The sequence below is a fragment of the Myotis nattereri genome (genome assembly GCF_964212035.1).
Source record: "Myotis nattereri genome assembly, chromosome: 13".
Taxonomy (NCBI): domain Eukaryota; kingdom Metazoa; phylum Chordata; class Mammalia; order Chiroptera; family Vespertilionidae; genus Myotis; species Myotis nattereri.
The window spans coordinates 60,690,583-60,715,911 of record NC_138088.1 but is presented as its reverse complement, the minus strand read 5'-3'; the positions used below and the strand labels follow the sequence as shown (position 1 = coordinate 60,715,911).

Here is a 25,329-nt window from a genome sequence, read left to right as displayed (position 1 = left end):
AGAGACTACACACCAGAAGCTATAAACTTGGCTGATGGGCTCAACGGGAGGTGAGACGGAACTCTCGAGAATGACAAGGAAATACCCCGTAGTTGCGCGCCGTGAGCGCCCATGAGCGAGGGAAGGCTGGGCAGGTGGCTGCCGTGTGCCCTCCCGTGTCCCCTGTACAGGATCCGGATATGGAGCAGACTCCTACACAAGCAGAGATCCAAGGACAATAAAGCACTTGTATTCCCTCACGTGGTTTCCAAAACGGACGCATTTATTTTTAGATGCAAATACATCCCCTTCAGCACATGCAATCGTTACACTTCCTGACGACGAAGCCGGCAGTGAGCACGGCCATCTCCTCGCCCACGCCGCCCTCAGGGCGCGCCCGGCGCTCACACCCAGCACAGGCGCGGGGGACGGGCATCAGCACGGCAAGGGGTCCCGTGCTTTCCGGTGGATGGAGATAAAACAAGGTAACCACTCTCACGTCTCGTCCAACACAAATCTCCAGCAACGAACCTCCACGGAGGGGGCGCGGACCTTCCTCCCGTCACCGCCCCCGGCGGCACAGAGAGCCGACCTGCGCCTGTTCTCAGGGAGCAGCGCCAGTGCAAGTCTGTGAGCGCAGAGGTTCCGACTTACAGATAACCAAAGAGAAAACAACGATCAAATCCTCAGTGCACTATTTCTCTCCCTCCTAAGATGAGGAAATAAGTCTTTCATAGATAAAAAATACACTTCTATCAAACACACTGCATGGGACAGCCTTAAAAATTTTAAACACTTAAAACAACACCAAGGGACACAAATCTCGGTAAGAGTGATCAACTCTGCAAACGAAAATAACTCCAGACCCGACCACGCTCACACTCGGGCACGGGGTTTACGTCACAAGCACAAGGAAGGTCATCCACTCTCAGGTGTGGCACGAGGTCACGGCACAAGCTCAGGGAAGATCATCCACTCTCACGCAGCCCGGGGGTCACGACACAGCACAGGGAATGAACGCTGAGGTCACTTGATGCAAGTAGGATGCTGATCCTCCAATGGCATCGACACTGGCTGGGAGCTTTGGGTCGCGGTGTAATAAATAGGTAATAAATATCTGCATGCACGGCGCACGGAGCGCCTATCTCTCTCCGTTGGAGAGTCTGTCTCCAGAGTCACAGCGTGTGAGCGGCAGCCCCGGGGGCGGGGAGCCGGGGCTCTGCAGCAGGTGCGCCAGCAGCGCCACCTTGCCATCCACGTGCTCCTGCAGGGCGCGCAGCCGCTCGTCCAGGTAGTCCGTCAGCCTCCTCTCCATCAGCTCCAGGTTCTTACACAGAATCTTTTCCAAGTAGGAGCAGGCGGGCGGCTCTCCCATCCTAAAGGGAATTAAAGACCAAACATGACCCTGGCCTCCAAACGGCAACAAAAGCCACTACACAACCAGCAGCAACACACAGCCTGCTGCTGCCCATGCAGCCCCGCACCCGCTCTGAGTCCGTAGGCAAAGACTTACCCACCACCAAGGCCGCCTTCGCTGGGCGTGGGGACGTGTCCCGGCCACACGGCGCTCTGAGCCCCACGGAGCCGGGGGCAGGGGCCGCGGGGCTGTCACTCGGCCTCTTTGGTAAGGAAGACGCCGCTGCGAGCTGAAGGTCCCTCCCGGGGAGAGGATGGCTCTGGGGCGCAGTGTCCCACTCTCCGAGGGGTGCGGGGTTCCCTAAACCAGGGGGCCGTGCGTCCTCCTCCCCGGGAGCTGTCACGTCTTCTGTCCCGCGTCCCGGAGTCAGCCCGGGTCTGAGAGGCACAGATGAGCAGGTTGGCCTGTCGCAGGTTCCCGAGGGCGCCGAGGCCCACAGGCCCAGCATCCGCCTGGAGGCAGCGCTCCCCAGAACCGCCTGCAGCTGCTCCCCCAGGGGGATGCAGCGCTGAGGGAACAGGGAACAGGGCTGTGAACAGCAATGACCAGGGGGTGCCGCAGGGGAGGGAGCACTTATTCACTCACTGTCCTTCTGAAAGGCCTGAATCCACGGCAAAGGAGCCACGTTACATTTGGAATTAAACCAACAAACAAACACCCCAAACCTTGACACACGGCCGAGAAATGCACTCTGCCGTCCTAGCCGCATCCTGCTCCTCTGGCTCTGGAGATTTAATTCACACCTTTCCATCTGAACTTGACCCCCCGTTCACCTGCCTGACCCGCCTTCCTCCTGCAAAGGGGCCTGGAGAAGGGCTGCCCTTCCGCGAGCCTTTCCTCTTCCTCGGCTCCTGCCCTCCACGGCCCCAGGGCCCCGGGACTCGGGAGACCCCTGAAGACAGGCTGCAGGGAACGGGCCTGGAGCGGCTACAGGAGCCAAGCAGGGCCTCCGTCCCTGAGCAGCTGTGCATCAACACGAGCAACATGAGGGAGGGAGGGAGGGAGGGAGGGAGGGAGGGAGGGAGGCAGGGAGGGCGTTCCTGGAGAGCTGTGAGCTCTTCTTTTCCAGAGCCTAGATCTACACAGCGCTGTTTTCCATCCGTAAGGAAAGATTGGTCACATCAATAATAACAGTGCAAAGGAAAGTTTAAATCACTCCATCCTATATAATGAAAGGCCAGCGACCGTCAATGCGTAACGACCAGAACGACCAATCGACCAGTCACTATGAGGTGCATTGACCACCTCTCGGTCCCTCCCCTCAGCCCGCAGGCTCTGATGGCTGAATGGCCAACGGGGAACCACGGGGAACCGGGGTGGGTGTTGGTAGGGCGGGACTGGGGACTGGGGAACGGGCAGAAGATGGCCCTGATCACAGGCTAGGCTTAGGGACTCTACCCGTGCATGATTTCGTGCACCGAGCCTCTAGGGTCCTTATAAAAAGCCACCATTTACCCAGTTCACAGGCGCCTGGAAAGAAAGCCCCTCCACGTACCTGCTGCTGGAATCTGACCATACTCATCAGCTGCTGAGCTCCAGGGGACAGCGTGGACCCCATGGCCTTCACCATGGCGCGGACCCTCTCGAGGTCCACCCTGGACCCCAGAGCAGGAGAGCTTGTGGGAGACTTTGCTGGGACGGGTCGCACGTGCACCACGACTTTACTGACGAACACACACGGCTTTTCACCAAAGGAGAGCAACTGGCATAAAACACAAGTTAGGACAGTAACAATAGGGAACAGCAATCGCTACTTAAGGTCACTTCCTGCTGTGACCTAAGGAACAGTGACGCAGTCAAGAGTCTAAAAGTTCACTTAGGTTTCGCTAGAATAGTTAGAGTCTAAAAACTACTCGGAACCATTTAAAGAAAAAATTTTAAACTACACAACCACATGTAAAAGAGCATTTTCATACTTAGATGAGGAATCAAAGATAAATCATAGCAATCTGACGGCTTAACGTACTGCAAGTTGCTTTAATATGATTTAATACAGAGCAGGGCCGGCCAGAGCCCAGGCAGTGTTTGCTGAAATAGTAAATTTTGTCCAATGCTTTATGCTGCCCCATTTCATCCACACTTTAAACCCAACCACGTTCCCTGTGGTCCAGACAACACAGCCGCTCAGTGGGAGGGAACAGGCTTTAGACTCAGACAGACAGGCGCTCAGCAATGGCTCTGCTACTACCCTCCCTTGGTGTGTGTGTGTGTGTGTGTGTGTGTGTGTATCTGTGCAGTGATGGCTCTCCTACCCTGCATGTGTGTGTGTGTGTGTGTGTGTGCGCGCGCGCAGTGATGGCTCTGCTACCCTGCGTGTGTGCGTGTGTGTCTGTGCAGTGATAGCTCTGCTACCCTGCGTGTGTGTGTGTGTGTGTGTGTGTGCAGTGATGGCTCTGCTACCCTGCGTGTGTGTGTGTGTCTGTGTGTGTGCAGTGATGGCTCTTCTACCCTGCGTGTGTGTGTGTGTGTGTCTGTGTGTGTGCAGTGATGGCTCTCCTACCCTGCGTGTGTGCGTGTGTGCGTGTGTGGGTGCAGTGATGGCTCTCCTACCCTCCGTGTGTGTGTGGGCGCGTGCGGATGCACACACACCACAGGGCTGATGCCAAACCTGAGTCAGGAGCGAATCGGTATCATGTGGTTGCTGCGATGAGATCAGTGTTATACATGGTTGCTATGACGACGATCAGTGTTAAAATTTCCACTATCTACCATTGAGAAAGAACTCAGAAACATGCATTCCTACTATTTTTATTTCAACTTTAATATACGATTGGCCCAGATGAAGCCCCACACAAACCAAAGATTTCCCTGAATGAAACGCCCTTTGCAGTGCATGTCCCTGCACAGACCAGTTACAGAAACACCCACCTTCCGAGACACACCCCCCCAGGGATCACACAGACCACAGCTGAAGACAGATCCCGGATCTAAAACCTCAGGGCACCAACAATGTCACTGTCATCAACCATTAAGCCAACACCTCCCTTCACTCCCACCCCCACATTCCAGCCTCCACAGGGTGCCTTTCCTGCTCCTTAATCCCTACGACTTTCTCACTATCAAATGACTTTCTCACCATCAAACGACTTTCTCACCATCAAACGGAACCTAGTTTGCACATTGAACCTACTATGTCTGGTCCGCTGTAATATTAACACGAGGGCTTTGTTCCCATTTATTTTATGATGCTAGTCAGCCGTGGGCAAACTTTGGCCCGCGGGCCGGATCCGGCCCGTTTGAAATGAATAAAACTAAAAAAAAAAAAAGACCGTACCCTTTTATGTAATGATGTTTACTTTGAATTTATATTAGTTCACACAAACACTCCATCCATGCTTTTGTTCTGGCCCTCCGGTCCAGTTTAAGAACCCATTGTGGCCCTTGAGTCAAAAAGTTTGCCCACCCCTGTGCTAGCTCCTATGTGCCTAATACAGTATGTGGCACCAATGGGCACTCAACACTTTTTCAATGAATGCATCACCTTATGTAGGACTTTAGAAGCCATGAACATGAATATGCCTCTAAAACATCCTGGAATAACCAATCCTGTCATGTGTAAGTAACAGCAAGCACAGGGTTTCAGGGATGGAAACCACCCAAGGGTTTCTTTCCTTCAGCTCCCAGCACTGCCCACTAGGCAGGGGCTAAGCGGTGGGACATCAGCGACCAGCCCACAGGACAGGCGAGGCCAGGGTTCCAGCTCGCTGTCCCACCCCCAGGCTGACCACCTCACCCACCTTCACTGCGACAGTTTCATGCTGAAGGCCCTGGCCTGGCCCGATCTCTTTAACTTCCTGGTGCCCTGGTCTGAAACTCCTCTACCTGGGTTTTTTCCTCGGTATTTTGGTCCCAACTCTGCTGTGGTTTTCTTGGCACCTACGTTTTATATCAAAATAAACCTGATTTTTAACTGAGTTTTCCAAAGCTGAAGAGCACAGCAGCATTAACTGTATTAACACTATACACGACATGGCATTGCCGTAGCGAACAAATGGTCCAATTTGAAAGGGAGAGCATTGAGAATTACTAAGCCAACATAAAATAAATGTGCACAGTACAAAAACACTGCAATTTTCAACTTAGTTCCAATTTAGTAATGGCTTACCTTTATTTTACAAGCCTGTGCAGCGGACTCCAATTTTAGACATTTTTTGTACAAAATAATCTTTTCATGTTCACTAAAAATAAAAAATAAAAATTGACTCTTTATTTTCACACATTATCACTTTTAAAATTGATAAATTATTTTAAATGTTTAAAATTTATTTCCAAGAGAGGAAGGGAGGGGAGATAGAAACATCAATGATGAGAGAGAATCACTGATCGACTGCCTCCCGATTGCCCTCTACTGGCAACTCAGGCCTGTGCCGTGACCAGGAATCCAACCATGACCGCCCAGCTTATGGGTGGACCGATGTTCAACCACTGGCCACACCGGCCGGGCACATTATCACCTTTAAAGGCCACATTTGAAAACAAGGGTTTCCAGGCCAATGCTTGTCCTGAGGTTGTTTTCCTGGTGAGGGGGGCGGGGGGCTGACTTCCTAGGAAAATGCAGGGAGGACAGACTATACCTGCCACTTAGTAGCTTATGAAAGAATTAAATTTTATAACAAATGTGTCATCTTGTAGCACACGCATATTTTGAAGCTCAATAAACACATCTACTAAGTCCAACCTGCCCAACCTGCACGGTACATAAAACAGTTCCTGTTTTGAGTGACATAAAAGAGGGGTTAGGACACGTTCTTTGTAAAAAATCAGAAAGCATGGCCGCGGGTTAAGTATGCTGGTTGGCAGTGCTGGGCTGCCCACTGTTTGGAAAGGGCTTCCTTCAAGAAGATAGGTTCAAAGTCCCGGCTGATGACAGATTCCCGTTTGGAAAACAGACCCTGTGAGATACACAGAGAAGCAGCCTCTCCCAGGCACTGGCTGGGACCCTGGCCAGCTCGGCTCCCGTCCACCAGCTGTCCGTTCCCAGCTGCTGAGACACCAGGGCGACCGGACTGTCCTGGGGTCCCCCCCAAGGCCTGAACCCCCAGGCTGCTGGTGTTCTCGCTCCCCCCCAGTGCCCGAGGCCAGTGTCGGAGCAGCAGAGCTCCCGGAGCCGGACACAGAAACCCTCCTCGGGAAGAAGCCGCACGCGGCGGGCCACACACCTGGCATCCAGCTCATGCCCAACACGCCTGCCCCTGCCGGTGCCGCAGTACTCCTCGCCCTCGTACACTTCCATATTTCTCGCTGAACTTAGAATGCCGACAGAAACGACTCCTTCACCTCCGCTGGGGTCACAGCGCAGGGAGAGGACGCAGGGCTGTTCATCTGGGCTCTTCTGGCTCCTTCTCAGAACCACCAGGTCGCGGCTGCAGAGAAAGCGACAAATACCAGCGCTGGCCTCCGCACAGGCCGCCAGCCCACCGACAGGCCCCGGGGCTGGCATTGCATTCCCTTCCGTTTGCCTTTGGGGCCCACACACCTTCCAACAGCCCACAACTGCTCAGCACAGACCCAGAGAAACGGCCGCCGCGGCCCGGCCTGTGCCCTGGCGGGCAGAGCATCAGCGCGGGCAGGAGGGTCGCGGGTCAGCGGCATGGACCTTGGTGGCAGGTTCCCAGGCCCAGGTCGGTGGGAACAGGAGGCAGCCAACCCGCGCGTTTCTCTGTGTCGCTCCCGCCCCGCCCCCCTCCATTCTCTCTCTAACAAAACGAAACACAAAACACGGGGGACATGTCCCCTGAGGAATGGGTGTTGGGACGTCGGGTCCCTGCTTCCCCTGATCACGGGCATCTTGCTCGGCCCCCGGAACGGCCTCCTATTTAATGGGAGCACCCGCTCAGGGCACCGGCCTGTGCACAGGGGCGGGAGCAGAACGGACAGAGGACAGAGTCTGTTTCCAAATGGGGAGGGCGACCCTGGGGGGACACTTCCCGCCTCCTGGGCCCCAGGAGGGTCTGCTCGTTGGGGGACAGAGGCGGGTGCGGTTGGACGGGGCCTGCGGGGCTGACCCGCGGACACAGGGCGGGGGCGTCTCCGCGCCGAGTCCAGGCCCCGCGCCCTGCGCCCCGCGCGCAGCCGCCCCGCCCCACCCCTCGCGGCTCTAGCCCAGCTTCCGCACAGCCCGCCCCCAGCTGGCCTCCCGGACCCCGGGCCCGGACGCTCTCACCTCTCGGCCCAATATCCCCTCACACCTCCCCCCGGAGCGTGGCCGCCGCGGAGCCGCCACCCGTCCCCGCCGGCCCAGCGCACCACGGGGCGGGCGGCGCCAGCAGCTCATCCCAGTCCGAGTCCTGGGCTCCGCGGACACGGAGGCTCCGGTCCAGGGCCCCGCACGCGGCATCCCAGGAAGAGGCCAGCGTCGGGTGCCTGACCGATCGCTCCTCCTCAGCGTCGGTCTCCATTTGGCCACCGCCAGGCCAGGCCGGCCCGGAACGTCTCTTCCGGAGCTCGGGTTTCCGGCGGGGCGGAGGGGAGCGGATGACGCCCTCCAACTTCCGGCTCAGCCGGCAGTAAACCCGGCAGCCGCGGCCTCAGGCTCCGCAGGGACGAGAACTAGTCCCGGAGCAGCGCGTGCGCGTGCGCGTTACGGATGCCCCCTCGCGGCTGAAGGAGCAACTGACAGTTACCTGCCCGCCCACCTGTCAATCAGGGCCGAGAGGGGCCGCGGAGCCGGGCGGCCGGACGGTCAGTTCCGCGCCGGTTCCTTGACTCGCCGTCGCTGAGCTCCCCGGGCCGCAGGGCAGCGGTGCAGTTTCTCGGGCGACTCTGTCGGGCGGGGACCTGGCCCCGAGGCCCGCAGGCGTCCCGCAGGGAGGACGACTAACCGAAGATCCCCCTCTCCGGCCCGTGAGATGCCCTGGCGTTGGGGGCCGCATCGCCGCGCCTCCCGTCGCGAAGGGCGTCCCGGGGCCGCAGGTTACCGCGGAGACCGCACGCCGACCGCCGACGCCTCGGGTCACTCGGGTTCAGACGCGCCCCTTCCCGCCCCGCGGCGCCGGGCGGAGCAGGAGCGCGGGCGGAAGGCGGCTCCGGACGCCACGCTGCCGGCGGCCCACGACCTCCCGGGGCGGCATGGAGGCCGGCGAGGACGCCCGGGCGGCGCGCGGCGAGGGCCCGCGGCCGCTGGCGCTCTGCGTGCTCTGCGGCCTCCCCGCCGCCGGCAAGTCCACCCTCGCGAGGGCCCTCGCCCACCGGCTCCGGCGGGAGCGGCGCTGGGCCGTCGGCGTCGTCGCCTACGATGACGTCATGCCGGACGCGTTCCTGTCGGAGGCGGACGCACTGCCATTGGTCAGTCCGCGCGGGGGCGGGGCCTCGGGGAAGCAGCAGCTGTGCTGCCTGCAGGACTCCCCGGGGTGGGAGGCGGAGCCCAGGGCGGGAGCGGTGCTGGGTCCGAGGGCTGGCGGGCTTAGCGTGGAATGAGTGTACTGCGTTTCAAGAATGATTCTCTGTAGACAGAGGCTTATGTGTCCGTGAGGGGCAGCTGTGTATTGTCCATCTTAGAGTAACTCGCTCTAGAGCAGTGGTTCTCAACCTTCCTCTCGCCGCGACCCTTTAATACAGTGCCTCGTGTTGTGGTGACCCCCAACCATAACATTATTTTCGTGGCTACTTCCTCACTGTAATGTTGCTACTGTTAGGAATCGTCATGTAAATATCTGATATGCAGGATGTATTTTCTTTGTTGCAAATTGAACATAATGAAAGCATAGTGATTCATCACAAAAACAATATGTAATTATAGATGTGTTTTCCGATGGTCTTAGGCGACCCCTGTGAAAGGGTCGTTCGACCCCCAGGTTGAGAACCGCTGCTATAGAGGCTTATGTGTACGTGTGGGGCAGGTGCGTGTGTATATCCTCGGCAGTGGGCTCCTACGGGGTCAGGTTCTGAAGTCTGCGAGCAGGTGGACATCTCCAGGCCAAAGAGACTCTTGAAAATCCTTTGGGAACGGTGTTCTCTCAAAAATTCCACCACAGCCAGTTTAACATCCAGAGTGCAGGTTTGTGGGGCTTAAAGTGTATACATTTTGGGGAACCCTTTTTAAGAAAAAGGAATACAAGCCCGGCTGATGTAGCTCAGTGTCTGAACATTGACCTATGAACCGGGAGGTTCCATTCCCCGTCAGGGCACAGGCCCCGGTTTCGGGCTCAATCCCAAGTGTGGGGAGTGCAGGAGGCAGCCAATCAATGATTCTCTCTCATCATTGATGTCTCTCTCTCTCTCTCTCTCTCTCTCTCTCTCTCTCTCTCTGTCTCCCTCTCCCTTCCTCTCTGAAATCAATAAAAATATATTTTTAAAAGAAAAAAGAATACAAGATAAGTAACAAAATTGCTAGGGTCCCTCCCAGGACAATAAAGAGGCTCCATCTTCATTCATTCTGGGTAAACCTGCCTCTGCAGCAAAGGGGGGGAGGGTGGGGCCAAACGGACTAATGGCTTGTATTTAGGGACCGACTTGTATGTCCCAAGTACATACTTCTCTTTGAGCCCTCACATCACGCTCTCTGCAGTGAGATGCACCCTGGGAGAAGCATGTGAAAGCTGAGACCTCTGGGTAGAGTAGCTCAGGCTCACTCCAGAGCAAACACTCATTGGCTGAAATATTCTGAATACTTTAGGTAGTTATTTTTGTCCTTTAAATGCCTGAATGTAGATTGTTAATGTAGAAAAAAACAAAAACATTCAAGCCTGTAAAGAATTTTTGTGTGTTTTTTCAAGCCAAACTGTTGACAATTGCCAGGAAGAACAATCTCAATGTATAGTGTTCCAGAGAACGGTGGTTTTTTCACCTATTTTTGTAAATTACCATCAAAGGAGGAGACCTAAGTGGGTTACATGATAGATGAGGGAGATTGGAGAAAGCAAGATGGGCTGGAACCTCTGGGATTGGGTAAAAAGTAAAATGATAGACATACGTCTTTTACACAGGTGGGTGCAGGATAGTTAACAGTCCAATTGACACCATGACAATAATGAGGGAATTTGTGGTCTCTGCCCATTCCATTTGTTGTGCCCTGAGGGGTCCGGAAAAAAGGAAGTTACAAGTTACCTAGATATTTCACAGGTGTGTTATCTTAGATGCTCAGTAAAGATCGAAGTTGATCTTTGTCAGGGAAGATACTGGCCTAGAACTTGACTACCCACTATAAACTGCTTTTTCATGAAAAGGTTTTCATTTCAGACCGTCCTTCGTGGTTACTTTAGGTCTCTGAGTTTACAAGGCCGCCACGCAGGCGTTCCCTGAGTTAGTCAGGTGAGCACGTGGCCCCTTTTTGTCCAGAAGATGAATTCACGTAAATAAGATACAACTAGGATGTGATTCCATAACCGGACAGTCAGTGGCTGCCGTTCTCCAGAGCACTGTCCCAGTCCCTTGAGATTCGTCCTCCCGGCCATTGTCCACAGTTTGGCTCAAACTCACAGAAACCCCGCACAGCTGTGAATGTTTTTCCACTAACACCTCCATCTGCTTCCCTCTCTCCCGGTTGACCCAGGGCCTTAACGACCCCCTTTCTGTCCACACCTTCCCTTGTTTCCAAGGTAAACCAGCTCTAGCGTAGCCAGACTCAGTCTGTGGCAGGGCATTGATTTGGCTTCTTTCTCCTGGATGGTAGCAGCTTTCTGTCATTTATTCACTCTGTTACTGAAGATGCATTTCTGGAGCATCTACTGGTGCCAGGCCCTCTCCCGGAGGTGGGGTGTGCGGGGGCCTCGCAGGGACAGAGCTGGGCAAGCAAATTCCTCAGCAGCATGCACCCTGCTCCAGTGGAGCCCCAGTCTGCACAGGACCAGGTCCCGCTGCCTCCTGCACGGCTGTCCGAGAGGATGCCCAGGGGCTCATGTCACCGAGGAGGAGTTTTACAGGAGGACATGGAGGCATGAGGAAATTACTTGTGCCCGGCCGGTGTGGCTCAGTGGTTGAGCATTGACCTCTGAACCAGGAGGTCCCAGTTCAATTCCTGGTCAGGGCACATGCCTGGGTTTTGGGCTGGATCCCCAGTGGGAGGCAGCAGGAAGCAGGCGATCCATGGTTCTCCCATTATTGATGTTTCTCTCCGTCTCCCTCTCCCTTCCTCTGAGATCAATAAACACATATTTAATAAAAAGGAAAGGAAAGAAGTGCGTTCAGGGCACACCCAGCGGTGGGGGGCGAAGGGGGGAGCGGGGAGCCCCCGCAGGCGGAATGACCCTGTGGGGCGGGTGGCGCCGAGGCGAGCGCACAGCCGTGGCAGCTGCGATTCTGGGTCTTTTGCAGCCGTCCCGCTGGAAGTCGCTGCGCCAGGAGCTGCTGAAGGACCTGGAATGCTTCCTGCGGACCGTCCTGCACGGGGACCCGCTGTCAGCGCCGCCTGGTGGGACGGAGGCCCTGTGGGAGGCACTCGTCACCTGCCTGCGGGGCCAGGCCCTACTGCCTCCCGCCGCGGAGGGCCCGTCCCACTGCCTCCCGACCCCGGCCGCGTCCGGGCCTTTGCTTCTGATTTTAGATGACAACTTCTATTACCGAAGCATGAGATACGAGGTCTACCAGCTGGCTCGCAAGTGTAAGTGAGGCATTTCCTTACACACGCGCGCGTGCGCGCACACACACATACACACACACACACACACACACGTGCGCACACTCTCACACAGGCGCGCGCACACACACACGCTCGCACGTGCACACATACGCACACACACACAGACACTCTCACGTGTGCGCGCACACGCACACGCTCACACGCGCGCGCACTCTCTCACACGCACTCATTGATTTGCAAATCAGCATCGCTGTGTTCGTGTTCAGTGAGATGCAGTTGGGTCGGAGGGCACCAGGGAACTGAATTCCCAAAGCTGGATGCTCCCCGCGCAGCGGTCCTTCACCAGTGGATGCCAGTGACTGTGGTTCCCATTGTTTCCAGACTCGCTGGGGTTTTGCCAGCTCTTTCTAGACTGTCCTCTGGAGACCTGCGTGCAGAGGAATGGCCAGCGGCCAGGGGCACTGCCCGCCGAGACCATCCGCCTGATGGGGGCGAAGATGGAGGAGCCCAACCCCGAGAAAAACGCCTGGGAGCACAACAGCCTCACGGTGCGGAGCCCCTCGTGCCCGGCCGTGGCCAGGTAGCTGCTCCCCGGCCTCCCGGGCAGCCCTACTGCGGGCTGGTCCTCACCCTCACCGCGTGGAGGCACAGGGTCCCCCGCCCCCGCCGCAGGTGGAGGTGTCTGTTACAGTGACGTGCGCGACCCCCTCTCCTCCAGCCCCGAGCTGACCGGCCTGCTGCTCGCTGCTCTGGAAAACCCCGTGAACTGTGTGGAGGACAACGCGGAGCAAAAGGTAAGTCTCCCCTCAGGGCCAGTGTGAGGGGGGCCACCTTTTGTAGGAGGGTCTTTTGGAACCAAATGTACAACGAGCCCGGGGGAAGGGGCCCGGCCCCTGGACTGGGGGGGCCCTGGGGGGGCCCGGTCTCCAGTTTTGGGAATCTAGCCTTTGTGTGGGTCACTGCGGGGCAGGGGTCGGGGGGCTGTTCACACAGACTGACAGGCACTGGGCGCCGGCCTCGTGTTTTCCCCGCGAGCCCATCAGTGGACACTCACCCGCACCCCTGCCCAGCGGACCAGCTTCCAGCGGGCGCATCTCACTCAGCCTCCCTCAGGGAGAAGGAAGAACAGACCGCTCCGCCTCCAGGCAGCCAGGCCTTTCTGAACTACACCCGTCCTCACACAGTGTCTCCATCACGTAGGAAACTGACAGGATTATTTGTTCAACCAACACGCTCCACCAAGCTGATCAGACGCTGCGAAGGATTGTCTCTGAGACAATGAAGGAAGCGAAAGGTATGTGGGTAGTTCTGTTCTGTGAACACGCGTGGTATCGTTACCCCCCCCCCCAGGGAAATGCAAATCAAACACAGCAGGGCCCCCGCAGCCCCAGGACACGGAGCCAGCAGGGTCAGTGCTGCTGAGGGTGGCGAGGCCGGAGCCCCGTGGCTGCCGCAGGAATGGATGGGCAGCGCTACCATGGGACCCAGCAGTGCCGCTCTTTTTTTAAAATTAACATATTTGTATTGATGTCAGAGAGGAGGGGAGAGAGAGAGAGAGAAACATCCATGATGAGAGAGAATCATGGATCGGCTGCCTCCTGCAAGTCCCCCACTGGGGATCGAGCCCACAACCCGGGCCTGTGCCCTTGGCCGGAATTGAACCTGGGACCTTTCAGCTCGCAGGCGACACTCTATCCACTGAGCCACACCAGCTAGGGCAGCAGTGCCAGGCTGAGGCACACACGTTCCCAGCAGCAGCATTCTAAGAGCCAGCGGGTGGAAGCAACCCAGATGTCCATGGGGACAACCACCGGTAGAAAACGCGGCATCACATACAGTGGGCCGTTCGCCATAGAAAGCAGTGAAGCACTGATGCCCGTTCCCTGGGCGAACCACGAGCACATTGTGCAGAAGGAGAGCAGCCCGAGAACGGCCACGGCAGCCCAGGCCCGGAAACGTCAGGACAGGGACATCTAGACTCAGCCCCACGTTGGTGGGGGCGTGGGGGGCTGGGGTGGGCAGGGGAGCAGGAAGGTGATAGCTGGAGATGACGCCGTTCTGTGACTGGGGCTCTGGGTGCAGCCACTGCATGTAGTTCGCGTGGAAACTGCATGTGGGCTGACGGGCAGACACTCCATCCGCTAGGAAGCCGCAGGACAGCCTGGTGGGTAACAGCCGTTCCCAAAGCAGACGGTCCTCCTGTCTCAGGCCCCGGTGCCTGTCAGCTCACGGATGAGGTCGGCTCTCGTCAACAAGCCCCCCTCAGGCGTCTTTGCTGCTCAGCAACTTCATGGCAGGTCACTTAAAGGACTCGCTGGGTCACATTAACGAGACCTTCTGTCTGTGCCACCAGCTCAGCTGCACGTACGGGGCCTGACCGCGGGTCTGAGTAACCCAGTGGCTCTCCCGCTGCTGCGACTCCCGTGACCCAGACTCTTGGTTTTTAGATGCGCATGTGCGGCCTCCCGACCTGAAGCTCCTGGCGGCGGCGCTGAACCGGCTCCGGGCAGAGCTGCTGCGGGACCTGAGGCTCGGCCACAAGGCAGCCCTGTGCTCGCGGGCCCCGGGCGTCCCCGACGTGGTTGCTCTTTTTCATGATGAGAAAGACAGCCTCGTGCAGAAGTACTTTCCAAAGCAGCATTAACGTCTCCATTTCCAATCAAAGGTCTGATTTTGGTGAGGATTTCGCAAACTGACTACAATTTTGGATTACTGCATATTCTCTAGGGCGATGACAGGAGTTGCCAGACTTACTGTTCATAAAAATTAGATCCGTGTGTCCTAACAGAAATGACTGTCATCCACCTGTCGCACGTGGTCCTGTGCCAGGACCGCAGGGCTGGGTGGGCAGGAGGCCCCTGCGAGGGGCTTTAATAAAGCCACGAAACGAGAAAGGAGACTGGGTGTGTGGAGCTTTTGTTTCTAAGCCAGGTGACAGAGCTGCTCATGGGTAAGGCATTCTACAAATTCCAGCAATGTAGCCGTAAACCTTGTGTTTTAATGAAACAGTTAATTGGATCCTAGTTCTCAAAAAAGAATGGCAAACATAGGAAGTGTTACTTTTTATTCACATATTATAGAGGCAAAGCTTCTTGCACATGAACTACACACCGGGCATGGTATTTCAGCACTGATCTCTTTCTGCAATCCCTAGACAGGTTTTTGCAATCATACTCGTTTTGCATACAAAGTATGTTCTTTACATCAAAGTACATATTAACAAAAATACGTTCTAGAAATCATATACCCTCTAAAACTAGTGAAAAAATCCTTAGTAGGCAATTTTTAAAAATAATACAGCCATTTGATATTTTTATAGAACTTAAAATGAGGTTTATTTCTGAACATTTATTTAGCAATATTCCCTTTATCAAACACTTCTGCAGATGAATGGCAAACACCTTTTTCTAAAATGAAATAGCACTGGAAAATAGCCAATAGAATTTTTTCAAAGTAGAAGTCTAGCCTTTACTTGAATTTCAAGAAGTTGTAGCTACATACTACATTAGTAAAATCAGAAATAAAGTTATTCCATATTAATTTTTTCACAGTTTCTTAAAAAAATATTAGTGGAGATAAATTATCTACCAACTTTAAAAATCTAAACTTATGTTCACTGAACAAAAATAAATTCTTTCAGAACATTGCCTGTTAACAGCAAAATACTATAAACATTGCATGTTCAACTTCCCAAACACCTCATTTCTATAAAACAGGATTAAATATAAAATGGGATAAATATACTCAATACTTAGTGGAAGATACATTTAATGCAGATTTAAGTGAAACCCTAAATCTTCTAAAAAACAAAACACTACAGAGCGTCTAAGGCAGATTCGCTTCAAGGACTTGCGTGCATTGAGCCGTAACTGACTTCCAGGCATCAGGCCTTTGTTACACCAACTGCGCCGAGTCTCAGGGAAAAGTCATACATTCGAGTTTGTAAGTATGAAAAAATGTCTACGTTGAAAGTAAAATGCACCTTCAAAATATCTATCTCTAGTTGTCAGAAAAAATATATGTCACTATCTGGCCCAGAATGCAGTTAATAAACTGGTTTTAACAAGAGTTCTTCCTTTTATTTCACGAAAACCTGCATTTTCTATTTTGCATATTGCTTTTATTTGAATAAAAGTGAAGGGGGAAAAATAAAAGCTTCCAAATAAAAGCTTCCAAAGCAACCTCGTGCTTTGTGGGAATAAATGAAAAGGGGCGAAGTTATGCATCTGGAAATGGCGGCACGGACCCTGGTCTGAGTAGTCAAAGCGACGGAGCGAAGCAGGACTAGGTTTTGGCCACAGGAGCCTCAGCTTTGAGGGAAGAGGTCGAGTTGGAGAAACCCTCTGAGATGCTGCTGCTTTGAGCAGTGCAACTGAAAGGAGCTGAGATGGAACATTTACCCACAAGAACGCCTTTGAAAGGCTTCCTAGCATTTGGGGCCAGAAGATCCATTCCCTTGGCATGTAGGGCTTTTGTGGACATAAGCCTTCAACATCTCCCTTTTAGGAGTAGTGGTCCTCTCTGGTTAATAAATGCTCAATTGTTAGGCTGTTCTCTTTACAAACCCGATGAGTAACACTTCAAGCTTTAAACCAAATTAAAAGTAAAATGCTTGCAAAGCACACAAAAACCAACAGTTAGAAACAATAAGTTTATTGTTTGACCAAGCGCTCTTCAGGGTGAGTTATTACACAATATATCAACAGCAGCCTCCTATTCAAAATTCCTCTAGATTAATTAGCACGTCTTATTTCTGTAAACAAGTTAGATCTGTCTGTATGCATTTGATATCGACTTTCACATGGTAAGTCCTTTCCCACTAGGTGTCGAGGCAGGCAGCTCCCATGGCTCTGTCGCCGCGCAGGAAAGACTGGTACAACGGCAACGCGCATCACAACTTGCAGTCACACGAAGTGTTCTAAGGGGCCAATTCTGAAGAGAAGAATTCGTTTTGGATGTGTTTCATTTTTAAAAATATACTTCATCCCATTTTCCCATGTGTTCCTACACACACGTGAGAAATTATGGACAACAAATGGGTGCAAGGCCAGAGGCAGGAAACAGGACGCGGAATTTCGTGGACTGTCTCCGGGAACCAGACGGGACTGTCACTTACCTCTTTGGTCATCGAAGGAGCAGGAGGGAGAACAGACAATGTCCTTGTCAAGCTCACCTAACGGTAACGATGTCAGAATAAAGCGTTTAAATACAAGGTTCAAACTAAAAGAACAAAAAAGGCATCTTCATCGGTAATCACCTGACATTTCCAGCATTCTCATGTATTTACTTGTGGTTTTTAAAATAAACTACAAGTATAATAAAACGAATCCAATGGCAAATTGATGCATTTTTAAACAAGAGATTGAATAAACAGGTTTTCAAATATTAAACTCCATTTTCAATGTAAAGCCTTGTTTTATTTCATTTCAGGACATTCCTCTCAAATTTTTATAGCTTTAATTTTAAAAGAATTAACTGTTTTACATCCCCCCTTATGGAAAAAAAGAAAAAGGTTTACTATATACCGAAATAGCTTTACTTCTATCAGTTGAAACTATCAATTCAACTTAAACTAAGTGAACTAGATAGTATTTCAACTATCTAAAGAGCAATTTTAAAGGCAATTCCTCTGCTAAACATGGAAATAAGTTGTAACAAAGTTTGTGAGAAAGTAATTTATTCTACCATTTTTAAATACGGCAGACATGACATCTAACTGCGTATATAGTGAAACACCACTAGGATCAAGCTTTGAAGTCTACATGGACCTTAAACGTGGGAGTTTAAATGAATACCTGTAAGATTAAGATTGCACTTCAATCATCAAAGTCTAAATAAAAGGAAAAAACAGACACAATGTGTCTAATTGTTCTAATATATAAATTAGAACAAACTTATGGGAAAAAAAAGGAAAACATTTGTTTCTATTGTCAACTTTGTTTTCTATAAATATAATGTATAAACTTTAAATTAGCATATTAGGGATGGTCCTCCCCCTACCAACAAAAACCAACAATAAACAAAACTAAAAAAGGCATAAAGTCAAAACCAAGGACAGAGTAACGTGACTGTTCCGGTCAGTGCTGGTTATGCTGCCCTCTTGCAAAGTGACAGGCGAAGTCGTACTTGTTTTTGCATTTGCATCCGCAGATGTTGCACTGGAAGGGGTTCTCATACCCGTGGCACCCCATGTGAATGGTGTAGAGGATGTTGTCGGCAAAGTACATGTCACAGTGCTGGCAGTGGTGCAGGAGCTGCGGGTCCTGGGCCGGCAGGGTGGGCGCGGGCGTGCTCGGCTGGCTGTTTCCTATGCTCGGGGTGCTCGTGTGGGCACTGGGCTCGCTGCTGGGACCTGCCACGGGACTGTAGTTCCTCTGGCTCTGGGGCGGCCGAGGCTCGGGGCTGGTGGGGGAGGCGCTCTGAGGAATACTTGCGGCCACGGCAGAAACCACTGCCTGGGCCGAGGGCTGCTGCAGCAGGAAAGGCTTCTCGTCCGGGCAGGGCACGACGTCGGGGGACGCGGGGTTCTGGTTTTCGGGGGGCAGGCTGGACAACTGCCCTGCGAGAGTGGAGAGCTGATTGAGGGGGTTGTCGACCAGGAGTTCTTGGGGGTCCCTGGGTAGGCCCCCAGTGTTGGTGCTTTTCGCCATACTTTCATAGGAGTCCGTCTGGATGTTGGGGATTTCATGGGTGAAATCGTTAAGGTAGTCTGGCTTCTGAACCACCATGGAGGGCGGACTTAAGTTGATGAGTGCTCTTCTGCTGTAGCCCAGGTTGCTGGTTTTCTTCTGTAAAACGCCCCACATTTTCTTGCTGCTTAAGGAAGACCTCGCACCTTTGATTGGCACCATCTTATGCTTGCGCCGTCGATGATGGGACAGGTTGCTTCGATCGCTGCAGCGGAAGGAACACAATTCACATTTATATGGTTTTTCTCCTGTATGGGAACGCATATGGGCTTCCAGGTGACGCTCGTAAGCAGAGGCAAATGGACATAAGTGACATCTATGAGGTTTTTCACCTGTTTCAAAAGAAAAATGGGGGAGAAATGGCAAGACAGAGGTTGAGAGATGATCTGGAGCAGGAGAAAGATGGCCGAGGACGGCGAAGCTTTCCAAGGGGCCTCACTTCCTGGGTGCATGTTGTTATGCTATCACTTTGTAAAAATACAGTACTTCCCATCTATTCAAACCTTACGTCAACCTTCACTTTTAAACTATCAGCACTACTTATACCACAGGTCAGCCTGCCCTCCTTGGCCCCTCTCCTGCCTCCAGAAGCGCGCTCCTCGCCCCTTCCGTTACCTGTGTGGATTCTGATGTGTTCGATAAGCCGGGCTGTCCCTTTGCTGGCATAGTTGCAATAACGACACTTGAGCTTCCCATCGAAGGTCCTTTCGAAGCCGTCTACTAACATTCCTGAGTTTTCATCCAGGGAAACTTCAACAGATGGGTGGTCAAGTCCATTTTGATCGCCATCTGTCCCAGCTATAAACCAAGAACAGCAAAAGAAAGTATGCATCTCAGAGGCAACTCAATGTAGCATCGTAGTCTGAAGTAGCACAACACCTTTCCTAGGATCAGTTTACTGCGCTGACTCACAAATGCTGTCAGCCCTCACCATGCGTTTGTAGAAGAGATCAGGGTGCTACCCTTGTTTGACAGAGAGGAGACAGAGGGGAGTGAGCAGTGACCACGCAGATACACGTTCAAGTTTCCAGCCACCTCTAGAAATTAACTGGAAGTCATGAAATCTCCCAGATCCTACTCTGCTCGCTTCAGCCTAAACCAATCAACGCTGAGTTTTGCGCTGTTCCACTCAGTTGTACAGATGTCCTAGATGCTGGGTTGCACTTAGGATCCTAATATTCTAATTAAGCACATAAAAATATTGTATTAGATTCCTCTGAATGCTGGAACTGTAGGACTTTGAGAGCTAAAAGGTCTTTGGCTCTTGGCTCTTAACCTAATCCAACTTCTTTGTATAAGGAAACAGGGGACAGGAAAACCAGCAAATGCTGGGGACAGCCCTGGCCCCTCAATCCCAGCCCAGCAACCTGCACACTAGAGTGTCTGCAGGGACATGCTATTCCTACAGCTTCCAGGGAAAGCCCTTCCAGCCCATCCCCAGGAGGCAGCAGCGCTGCCGTGAGGAACTCAAGCGGCACCCCACCCAGGGAAGAGACGTGATTTTGCTGCTGGTGCAAGTCCAACATCCAGCAACACCACTGCGCCGGAGGCCCGAGGCTCAGCACCGCTCTCCCTCCCTCCCTCCTGCTGCTATCCCAAGCCAGGGACTCTCTAAACTTAATGTATGTACGAATCCCTCGGGGAGCTGTGGATTGGCCTGACAGTCTGCACTTCTAACAAGCTCCCAGGTCTCTGCTGCTAGTCCCTTGACTACAAGGCCACAGACCATCTAGGTCAGGGGCCAGGCACCTTTTCCTACGAGGCTCGACAGCAAATCCTTCAGGCTGTGGGGCCACATGGTTTCTATCACAACTACTCAACTCTGCAGTTGTAGCACAGATACAGAAAAATGTAAACAAGCAAATGTGGCTGTATTTCAATAAAACTTTATTTACGGAAGCTGAAGGTTGAATTTCATGATTTTCACGTTATGACCTTCTTCTTCTAATTGTCTCCAACCATCTTTAAATGTAGAAACCACTCTTAGCTTGCAGGTCATACAGAATAAAGGGTTGGCAGTCCAGAGGGGCTCACAGGCTGAGGTGTGCGGGCCTGAGTGAGGTCAGAATCCATCTCCAGTGTGTGGTGAGCAAACTAGACAGACAGTCAGTCTGCAGCGGGCAGCTGCTTTCTCCGTCCTAGTTTCTCCTCCCGGGTGGCTAAACATCGCCCTTTCTTCGTTTTGAGAGAAGAAACCAAAATCCCCCGTGTTCCAGCCCTAATCCAGAATCCCTAATGGCTGGTCCTTTGTGCCTGAGTGGGTGCCTGTGTCTTTTGTCATTTAGAGAAGCTGGAGGACAGGGAGGGCACGAGAGCTCTCATCGTCCGAGGCCGTGAAGCCCAGGGGCTCTCTCACCAACAGCTGACATGTTCAAAGGAAGGAAGAAAGCTGCCCTGTGTCTTTGCGGGAAAAAACGGAATGATTCGCGTAAGGGAATAATGGTGTGGACAGCAGGACAAACATGACTGTATTTATAAAAAGGGGGTTAGTGAGAGTATTAGGTGAGTCTACCTCCCTGAAGAGCCTCTGCCTCCTTGTCCCCGCTCACTGATCCCGAGATCATGTTCACGTGGTGGGTCTGCTGGGTCAGGTACTCCTGGAAATCCTTCACGAAGTCCAGAGGCTCTGGCTTCTTCTCGCCCATCTTGTTTGTTTTGTGTGGCTTGTTTTTAAAGTTTACAGGTCGTTACACCTGGGGGGACACTGAAATAATTGCACACTATTAGGGAGAGCCAGCACACAGCGACACAGCACAGCGACACAGCACGACTGCAAGGCACTAAGCAGGGCCACAGAGGACACAGTCCCTGCCGTTACAGACGTGTCACCTTCCTGGGGAACTGGACGAGACACACACAAAACGGTGGGAAAGTAATAGAGTTAATACTTAAATCACTGGGATTCCAACTTAAGTCTTAGAGGACGGGAGGAAATTACAAAGACAGAAAAAAGAGGAAAAAAAGTCCAGATGAAAGAAATAGGCACATCATCAGGGACTGTCAGTGGAGACAGTGAAGACATCAAGTGGCTCAGCAGGGCTGCCAGAGGTTTCTGGATGATGGACATGCTACAGACCTGCCTTACCCAATGCAGCCACATGCAGCCACTGAGCACTTGGAATGTGGCTACTACAAATGACGAGTTTTAAATTTTATTTAATTTACATTGAAACAGCGAGGGACACAGCAAAGGCTCTGAGAGATAGGGGTCACACGAATGAGTCCTCTAGGAATAGGTGGTCTAGAACAGGGGTGCAGCCTTTCTGTCAAAGTCCCAACAGTAAATATTTAGGCTTTTCAGGTCACACAATCTCTGTCAAAACTACTGACCTCTGTCACAGTAGCGAACGGCAGCCACACACAATACGTAAATGAGTGAGTAGGCCTGTGTTTCAATAAAACCACAAAAACAGGCTCTGAGCCGGGCTCGGCCTATGGGCTGCTTCCCCCGACCCCTGCCATTGAAATCCAAACCCACCTCTACCACCACCCATCAGCCACTCACTCTGAGAATGGGGGGGTAAGAATGGGAGATTTTGTAATCGTAAACTAAACTGGTCCTCCCATAGGTTTATGGCCCAAATCCACAAATCAAATCACCAAAATGTTTTCTAGTAAGAACAGAACGAGGAAGCCTAGCACCTAAAAGGCAAAAAGTCTTTTCTTCCAGTAAAAATACTTTTATGCAAAGGCCAAAGGTTGTGAAGTGGGAGGGTTCTATAAAAGTATTTTCCAATTAACAAAAGCTTGACCAACATTTTAAGAACAAAAACTCCCATTTTAATTGATTAACTAGGAATCGACTGGAAACACTAACCCTTGACTACTTAGGACTACAGATGATCTGACCACACAGCGTGCGGCCGTGGCCGTAGGAACTAACTAACGGCCAGGACTGTTTCCGCGGCTGTTTCCCATCTTCCCACGTTTCCTTAGGCTGGTTCTGTTTCCTAGTCACTGTGTCGTTGTATTTCTATTTGTTTTGTGACTGCAGTTGAATCTACCGATTATCTGTCCTTTAAAATTTGCCCTTTGGTTAGAAAAACAAGATGAGTCAGTCAGCCTCAATGAAAAAGATTAAGAATAAGATCAAGAACAATCCTATATAATAAAAGCCTAATATGCAAATTGTCTCCTTGACTGGGAGTTCGACCGCTAGCTATGACATGTGCTGACCACCAGGGGGAGGCACGGAACATGGCGGGCGTCAGAGACGCGATGTTGGCAGCAGGCGGCAGAGGAGGTGCTGTCGGCCCTAATGGGATAGTGAAGCAGTGAGCGAGCGGCGCCAGGCCAAGGCAGGTGCGAGCCGGGAACAATCGCTCCCTGATCGCCCCACAGATGGTGACCAGTGGCAGCGGCAGGGGACGGGGCCGCCACACGGCTCCCAGGAGCTGAGGGAGCTGGGAAGGGGGCCCAGCCCAGATTGATGGCCCCGCAGATGGCGAGATACGGGGTGTCCACAGAGCTCGCTCTCACTCCCCCTGCTACCCTCCCTCAGGATGTCGGGGAAGTCCCCACACTCAGGTGCCAGGTGCCCACAAGGAGCCCACCTCGCACCCTCACAGCCTCTTCCAGGTGAGCCGGCCGCAGCCACTGAGACCGCAGGGGCTGGTCGGGCTCCCCGTGGGTTCGCACAGGAACTGGTCTGTGAGGCCAGCTGGGAGAGAGCGCGCTGCCCACCTGGCTTCCACGTGGCACCGCTGGGCGGCCCAGAGGCCCGTGCTGTGCCCCGGCCTGCAGCGTCCAGCAGCGCCCACCCCATCTCCGCATGGGGACTCGGGTGAGGGGACTCAGGCGAGGGGACTCAGGTGGAGGGGAGTGCATGGGGGCCTGTGGGCCCAGGTGCTGCCCAGGGCCCAGAGGTCAGCTAGGACCTGCCCTTCCGCACCAGACATTCGCGCTTTGATCACTGGCCAGGCCTAGGGACAGTACCCATGCACGAATTTTGTGCACTGGGCCTCTAGTCTATAATAATAAAAGCATAATGTGCTGTTTAGATGGGACCTTCCAGATGAAGCCAGGGCTGCGAGGGAAGCCAGGGTCCTGAGTGCCAGAGTGAAGCTGGTGCTGACAGCTGGGGGAAGGAAGGCCTACTCTTGCACAAATTTCGTGTATCAGGTCTCTAGTATATAATAATGTTATATCTCAATAAAACCAAAGCACAGAGGGGTGGGGAGAACTGTAAAAATATACACGAAAATGTAAGAAATATAGCAGAGAGAGGTGTAGAATGAGTTCCAGAAACAGAAAAATAAACAAGAAATGGTTTTTTAAAAACAATGATCAAGAAATGTCCAGAATTAGAGGTCTTTCATATTGAATGGGGTCAGAGTGTAAAATAGGATATACGGTAACACTTAGACACATTGTGAAATTTAAAAATCTCAAAGACAAAGAAAACTATACAACACTGTCTAGAGAGAAGGCAGTGCACCCACATAGGAAAGCAATCAGACTGCTCGGGTATCAATGCGACCCAGTGCAGAAAACAACAGCAGGACCTGCAGAACCCATTTCAGAAAGTCTAAACTTCAAGCCGACCAGGGGATCGTCCAAAACCACATCACAATCCAGGGAGAGAATGTAGACGCACTGCTTTAGAGCAGGGGAGGGAACCTTTCTTTTGTTCAGAGCCATTTGGATCTTTACATCATTCGAGGGCCATACAAAATTATTAACTTAAAAATTAGCTGCTCTATTTGGTCAAACACCTAATTAACGCCCCCCTAATGCCTTGGCAGGGCCAGACCGAAAGATTTCTCTGGCCTTATGTGGCCCGCGGGCAGGTGTTCCCCACCCCTGCTCTAGAATCAAGAAGACAAGAATACTTGCTATTGCTACTGCTATGCTTTAAAATTGATTTTTTTGGGGTGACACTGGTTAATAAAATTATTATTAACCAGTTAATAAAGTTTTAGGGGTACAATTCTATAGTACATCATCTGTATATTGTATTGTGCTACTGCTATTCAACATAGTTCTGGAATAGAGACCCCCACAATAAAAAAAGAAAAAAAAGGTACAAGGATTGGGAAATAAAAGATGATGATGATGGAGGTGAGGAGGAGGAGGAGGATCGGGGAAATTATTTTATAAATTGTAAAAGTGGTAAGGCCCTAAAGCTTGTCTGTGTTCTAATTGTAAAAGTTATAATTAAGAAAGAAATCCTGGTATTTACCTTGCAACTTAGCATCACCTCTAGCCAATCAATTCATATGAAAACTGCTGTTTCCACTGGAAAATATCTCAATGTGCTTTGACGGGCTTCAATAAGCAAGATGAGCCTTACCCAATCCCAACTGGAAAGCACAACACTGCTAGGGCACATGTGAAAAGCAGAAAAACGCAGGAGGCTGCCAGCGTGCCAGCAGAAGCAACGACCCTTTCATACGGGCGTCTCCAGATGGAAGAGCCCCAGCGAGCCTGATCACAGAGCTGCTGGCACGTTCCGACGGGCACTGTCATGCTGTAAATGTCACTCTTTTCCCTGCCACTCACTGTGTGCTGACTCAGTCACAATGCATGATGGGCTTAAAACAAATCCCAAGGCTAGGGATGCCAATGGGACAAGGAAAATAACGTCGTAAACACGAGAGAAAACCACTTGTAGTTTTTACATATTGCTATGGCTTATAACCTTAGACCTACACCCCCCCCTCCCGCCCAACATACATACACACAGACATGCACATACCCTGGCACATGCACAGCACGACAGGTCCTTG

At 52.2% G+C, this 25,329-nt stretch overlaps 3 protein-coding genes across 6 annotated transcripts in view; 1 reads left to right on the top strand and 2 right to left on the bottom strand.

The window, feature by feature from the left end:
* Positions 1-241: 241 nt before the first annotated feature.
* Positions 242-8,038, bottom strand: LOC308529111 (ATPase PAAT-like). Its single transcript, XM_081105147.1, is given in 7 exon segments — positions 242-1,355; positions 1,493-1,571; positions 1,574-1,904; positions 2,892-3,098; positions 5,502-5,574; positions 6,556-6,759; positions 7,643-8,038. Coding segments are annotated over 7 exon segments (1,281 nt in total). The 5' UTR covers positions 7,795-8,038; the 3' UTR covers positions 242-1,120.
* Positions 8,039-8,464: 426 nt separating this feature from the next.
* On the top strand, positions 8,465-15,973 carry PSTK (phosphoseryl-tRNA kinase; the record flags this gene model as incomplete). 2 transcript variants are annotated; one of them, XR_013996752.1, is made up of 6 exons in its annotated part: positions 8,465-8,680; positions 11,648-11,933; positions 12,294-12,492; positions 12,631-12,706; positions 13,026-13,206; positions 14,360-14,414. XR_013996752.1 is itself a non-coding variant. In XM_081105151.1 (6 exons), the coding sequence occupies 6 exons, from the start codon at positions 8,465-8,467 to the stop codon at positions 14,554-14,556; spliced, it is 1,068 nt and encodes a 355-aa protein (XP_080961277.1). In that variant the 3' UTR covers positions 14,557-15,973. The 2 variants fall into 2 exon arrangements, 1 of the variants encoding a protein (XP_080961277.1); XM_081105151.1 differs by having other exon boundaries at positions 13,113-13,206; positions 14,360-15,973.
* Positions 15,974-16,544: 571 nt separating this feature from the next.
* IKZF5 (IKAROS family zinc finger 5) overlaps positions 16,545-25,329 on the bottom strand; it is a 12,750-nt gene continuing 3,965 nt past the window's right edge. For 2 of the 3 annotated variants that reach the window (XM_081105150.1, XM_081105149.1), the window contains exons 2-4: positions 21,114-21,305; positions 19,217-19,399; positions 16,551-18,933 (exon numbers count right to left, since the gene is read on the bottom strand). In XM_081105150.1, the coding sequence (XP_080961276.1) occupies positions 17,990-18,933; positions 19,217-19,399; positions 21,114-21,246 (1,260 nt within the window). In that variant the 5' untranslated portion in view covers positions 21,247-21,305 and the 3' untranslated portion in view covers positions 16,551-17,989. Of the gene's footprint in view, positions 18,934-19,216; positions 19,400-21,113; positions 21,306-25,329 lie in introns of all 3 variants that reach the window. The other variant, XM_081105148.1, reaches the window with a different exon arrangement.